The 5,866-nt window shown below is 39.5% G+C and overlaps 1 protein-coding gene across 1 annotated transcript; it reads right to left on the bottom strand.

Annotated features, from left to right (window-relative positions):
- Positions 1-653: 653 nt before the first annotated feature.
- LOC121420739 (5-hydroxytryptamine receptor 1F-like) lies at positions 654-5,584 on the bottom strand. The gene is made up of 2 exons (XM_041615389.1): positions 4,304-5,584; positions 654-1,737 (listed from the first exon to the last, which is right to left on the bottom strand). The coding sequence occupies exons 1-2, from the start codon at positions 5,081-5,083 to the stop codon at positions 1,432-1,434; spliced, it is 1,086 nt and encodes a 361-aa protein (XP_041471323.1). The 5' UTR covers positions 5,084-5,584; the 3' UTR covers positions 654-1,431.
- Positions 5,585-5,866: the final 282 nt, after the last annotated feature.

Genomic DNA, 5,866 nt, shown 5'->3' with positions numbered 1-5,866 from the left:
ATCTACGAATACAGAAGTCAAAAGAGAGGTTCAATGAAGAATAGAAACAAGGGATTTTTTTTAAATAAAGGATGAACAAGGATAAGAAAAGAATTGACGGGGGATTTGATGATGAAGTGTAAAAAGATAAGGAGAACAATATGATCAACAAATAATAATTCATTTCATACTGAGGGTATTCTGATTATTTATAGTACATAGAGTGACGTTCGTTATAATGTCAAATTATTCGGGAGTGATGTGGTTTTGATGATACAGAGGTTGTTCTTTATGACTTTCTAACATAGATGTAACATAAATCTAAATATGCATGTACTATACTGTCTAAATATTAAAATGAAATTATATATATCATGTAGCCTGGGGCGATCGAGCCTTTGCGAATGCCGGACCAGCCCTGTAGAATTCACTACCACAGGAGCTGAAGAACTCAAACTCTGCAACATCCTTTAAGGGCAACCTAAAATCGCTTTTGTTCACCAGCAGGTACTAGGTTTGAAGACAGTCATTTTTCCTCATTAAATTTGCCCTTTTTTTTATTTCTCTTAGTTCTCTTTACTTTTATGTCTCACTCTCTTAAGCGCCTTGAGCATTTAATCAAAATGGAAAAGACGCTATATAAATTATATGTATTATTATTATTATTAGCCAAGATCTGTCGTGGTATTACAAAAGATGTATTAATCATGTGAGCCCCAAATATAAAGCAAAAGAGAGTATTTCAATTAATATACTTTGAACTAAAATATTTATGAAAATGTAAAATAAGCATAGATCTCAGCATGTATGAATTTCTTCCAAATATACAATGGGGGGGGGGGGTTAATTACACTTACCATTTTCAATCTATACCGTTGTCTAAATGTATATGATTTCATACCCGACAAACTAACGGGCAGTTTTCACAAGTAATACATAGACAAGAGAAAAATCCTTTTGTCGTTGATTTCGTAGCTGTAACTCAATAGGAGTGGTGAAACAAATTACTACATTACAGATATACCCATATAAAAAGATACCATTTCACAATCAAAAAAATTTAAAAATTTGTTCTACCTTACATCATTTTGTGTTTGTGCCATATTAGTGACAATACATAAAATACGAAGTTCATTTTTACTTTCCTCTAAAATCATCCAAATGATATGATGTATAATGGTTAATTTTTTAATTGAGCATTAGATTATTCACAATAAGAACTTTAACATCTAGAGTTAGTTCTGAATAGAACTTTTCAAAAGATTTTCCAAACAAGAGAGTTTGGATGTTAAGTGTATTTTTAAATCCAATTTGCTCTAACCGTATAGAACCTTACCGGTCTTTATCAGGACCATGGACACTGAGAATCGTAAGATTTAGTCAATTGATTATTAGACTTCAAATCACAAATGCAACGATTCCGAACCCGCCATAATCAAATGAAACCGACGATTATTTCCCTCTGCAATACCGGATAGGGTGGCGGATCAAACCGAATACGGTTTTCCGAAAGAGCGGTTGCGAGACAACGTAGCAAAGCGGATTGAGTAAGCTATTCACGTAGACCAGCCAACCGGGTACCAAATGCGCCCAGTCAGGAAGCCGCGGATAGATGAGTGTCGGTTCAATCGAGTAGATAAGGGAGATGACAGAAAATGGAAACCAGGTAATAAAGAAAGCGATGACGATGAAGAGGAGTGTCTTTGTGGCGCTGCGAACCTCGGATGCTGATTCACGCTTGACTGCTTTCTGACCACCCTAATGGGGAAAAAAATCATAAATGAAAATAAAAGTCATGAATTTCATATTAATCCTAATTAGGCTAGGCTTTTGGGGCTGTTCTGTGGCCGGTATTCAACCCCCCTCCATATCTCGGCCGCCGATAGCGCGAGCGACGCAAAAAATTGCACGCTGGTAGTGTGCGATGTAATCTACAAGGCTGTATGGTAAAATTTTCCAAACTATTGAGATTTTATTTTGTATGAATTATGCTAATTTATGCATAAATCATACTTTTTGCTCTAATTCACTAAATAAAGTTCCTAGAATGCTAATTTTTGGTAAAAATATTCTTTGTACCATTCTTAACAATAGCAATTGAAAAAAACTTCGTTTTGGAAATCAATTTCTTGTGTATTTCATTGTTTTATGAATTTTTATGTATTTCTTTGTTCAACCTTTTGTTTTTCTATGTTTTTTTCACCAGATATATTGCACAACCTTTTTGAAGCATAATTATGGTAAAATCAAATGATTTCAGCTGTTTAAAGTAAAAAACAATCATATCTTTATAAAATAAGATGAGAAAACTCAATTTGCATTGACTTTGTACACAAAATCACGTTTATGAACAAAATTTTTGGTCTGATATGCACTTATGAAATGTTGCGTAATTTCGGAACCGCGTACCCGGGTGTTGTAAATTTGGTCTCAAAAGATGCGCGAGAATTAAAAGTATAAACTCTATGAGTGGCGCGGTAAAAAAATTTCGCGCGGCGGAAGGATCGCAGAAAATGTTGAGGGGGGGTTGATTCAACCCCCCAGGCCATTTTAGGATTAACATACCGCCTAAAGATTGTATGGTGTCAGCTTACATACGCGACGTTACAACATTGGTTTATACATGTACGTAGTAACTGATTTTGTTCACCACCGGGATAAAGAGTGTAATAATAACAATAGTAAAGATATGTAACATGTGCATAGGGCTTAAATTCAAATGTTTCTAAGCGCTGCATACAATTACCCCGGAATTAGCATGGCTACCCAGATCGGACGCTCGAGCATTCAAGGAATTCCTCCTTACCATGAAGGCCTACCAATTTACTACACCTGGGTGGAGAAGGGCAAATGTAGATAAATGCCTTGCCAAAGGACGAGTGTGGGGATTCGAACCTCAGACCTTGTGGTTCAAATTTACGAGACTTATCCACTGAGACGCAATCATGGCAATACCTCTACATGAATTAACTTTTATGACAAATTATGGCTAATACTCTGTGTATTCAATTCATTGCCTAATTATGGAAAGGCCTTTGCAGGGATGTACTTTATGCCGGCCTCAAGGCCAAATTTTGCCGGCCTTAGTCTCGGCCACGGCCCGAGTCAGTGTAGAGAGCGTATGGGAGAAGGCTTTCTCCAGCCGCCTCCTGACACGGAAGTACCGGCCTTCACTACATCCCTGGATCTGTGTTAACATGGTTAAGATCACTCTCATTGTCCAAAGTAGACTTGGTAAGGCTTTGACTTACATTTTTATCCCAAGAGGCCAATCTTCTGTTTTGGAATTGCAACTTTGTTCACATGATACACATGATTTTCTTAACCCCGTACTATTTTTTTTCCTTTTCACACATGCCAAATTGTTATTGCTAACCCCTGATAAGGAATGCTTGCTTTTTACACACGAAACTCGCTAACCCCGGACTAGTGGTTTTTGTCGATCATTCGTAGTACAAGTGCTTCACTCGTACACTTTTTACACACGCTTCAATTTCCTTAACCCCGTACTATAGGTAGGGCCAAATTGCCATTTAGCCCCACCTATAGTACGGGGTTAAGCTTAGCCCACTTTCGTTTTACACATGCGATCTTAACCCCGTACTATTGCTCTTAGCACCGCAATTGGTGGGGCGTTGGGAGTGAGGACACATAACCCTGCTTTTTTGCAGGGCCAAATAATCCCGTACTATAGGTGGGGTTAGCCCACTTTGCAAAAACGCTGTGTAAAACGAAAGTGGGCTAAGCTTAACCCCGTACTATAGGTGGGGCTAAATTGCCATTTAGCCCCACCAATAGTACTGGGTTAAGGAAATTTTAGCCTGTCTAAAAAGCGAATTTGAGTTCATGAACGGGTAAAGGAGTGTACCATATACCGGGATCGCTTTCAAGACTTTGAAAACCCTCGATTGAAGTTTGCGCGCGTATAAGACAACCTTGTTTATCAAGTCGACTTGTTCTTCCTTTTATGGAACCCACTTATATAATTATGGTGGCATGAAAAAACATGGAGATGGAATGCGATTGATTTTTGCCTATGCAGGATGACTATGCTCTTCGAACTGCATTGTCTTCTGACGTACCGTATCCAAAGACAAGGCTGTACACTCGATTACGAATACGAAAGAACGGAATTATGAATGATTATGCTGGTCCCTAGCCATGTACGGTTCTCAAGTAGGGGGTTCGACCCCTTTCACTCCCTTCCCCTTTTCCTCCCATATTTTTCTTGTTCTTGAACTTTTTCAAGTAAGGGACTCGCTCGAACACCGGAACACCCCCCCCCCCGGCTACGGGCTTTGATATGGAATAAATGAATACTCACAGATTCTATGGTAGTAATGGGGCCTTCTTTGGAATCACCAGCGTCGTTACCACCGTCAGATTTGCTCTGCCGCGACCATGAAGTGTCCCCATTAAATTCTTCGCCGATGTGCTTTCTCCCGGCTATCTTTTTTATCTTCACGAAGATCCGCACGTAGATTATCAGCATGATTGTGAAAGGGATGATGAACCGGATAAATACTGGTACTATCTGGCCGATCGGGTTCACGAAATGCCAAACAATGCAACCGGAAGTGTTGTTGAAGTCCAAGACGAAATCGGGAATTGTCGAAAAACCGAACCAGAAAAGGATCGATGCAACCCATACGGAAATATTCGCGTAGATCGCTTTTCGCTTGCTCCTGGTGGTGAAATGCCCGATGGGATCGTAGGTTGCTCGGTGTCTATCAATGCAGATAGTGATGATGATCAGATTTGATACGAACTGGACGCTGCTGAAGACACCGTAGAAGATCCGGCACCAGTTGTTACCTGGGAATGGGAATCGTCTAAAATAGGTGTGCAAGGATGTCACGATGATGACAAACCCAAAGAGAAAGTCCGAGATTGTAAGGTTTATGATGAAGTAGTTGTTGTAGCCACGGAGTCGTTTCTCGACGGCGAATGCTGCCAGGCTAAGGCCATTGGTCGTGATGATGAGGGCCACTAAGAGCAGCGGTAGTAGTAGGGCGTGGAGACCTCGTCTCTCATCGTCCGTTTCCGCTGCTACTGTTTCTTGTTGCTCCTGAAGAACGTTGGTCGTATTCCCGTCCCCGTACATGATTCTCACTACGGAGTTGGAAATTATATGTTTTTAAATTTTTGAATTTTATCAGTGGCACTATAATCGTTGAATGAAGGATTACTTACTACCATTAGATTCTTATCAAGCCCAATGCAAATAGGGCTACATGCTCTTGCTGACCGTCACTCAAGGTAGTACTTCGATACTAAAATGCTTTGACTTATATACAAGGCAGTTTCCCTTGAAAGGAATATCATACAAGGCAGTGTCCTTTGATATGGATATCACCTTTTCAATGAAAGTAAGGATCAAAAGAATCAGTGACGAAATGTACTTTTTCATTAAAAGATATTGAGTAGAAGCGTTATGTATAACACGGTTGAAGAGAAGTGGTTGTGTAACTATATCGATCTGTTGGTTAATAAAGGTATAGAGTACAGGCCTGCGTGTATTGAGGACACGACAATATAGGCCTAAAGATATCTTAAAGGATATCACATTGGATAAATCAATAGTTCATAAATCATAAAAACATTGAGAACACAAGAGGATACAGCGCAGTGAACAGTGGCATAGTGAGCTAAATACTAAGACCGCAGCATGGCGTATGTCTGAGCCAAGGTTTCTAAAAGATCAGGCACAAAGGAAGAGAGAAAGTAAAAATATTTGCCTTTTTTAAATTGAATTCCCATTTAATTTCCCATCCCGGTCGTATCAGACCAAAAGACGTAGATCTAGCTCTACACAGCGGCTGATGGGCCGACGATAAATATTGGGCAAAGCAAATTTTCGGAGTCCTTCATTTCACGTCTATTTCGA

This window comes from Lytechinus variegatus, chromosome 8 (genome assembly GCF_018143015.1).
Source record: "Lytechinus variegatus isolate NC3 chromosome 8, Lvar_3.0, whole genome shotgun sequence".
Lineage (NCBI taxonomy): Eukaryota > Metazoa > Echinodermata > Echinoidea > Temnopleuroida > Toxopneustidae > Lytechinus > Lytechinus variegatus.
This window is presented reverse-complemented; position numbering and strand designations above follow the sequence as displayed.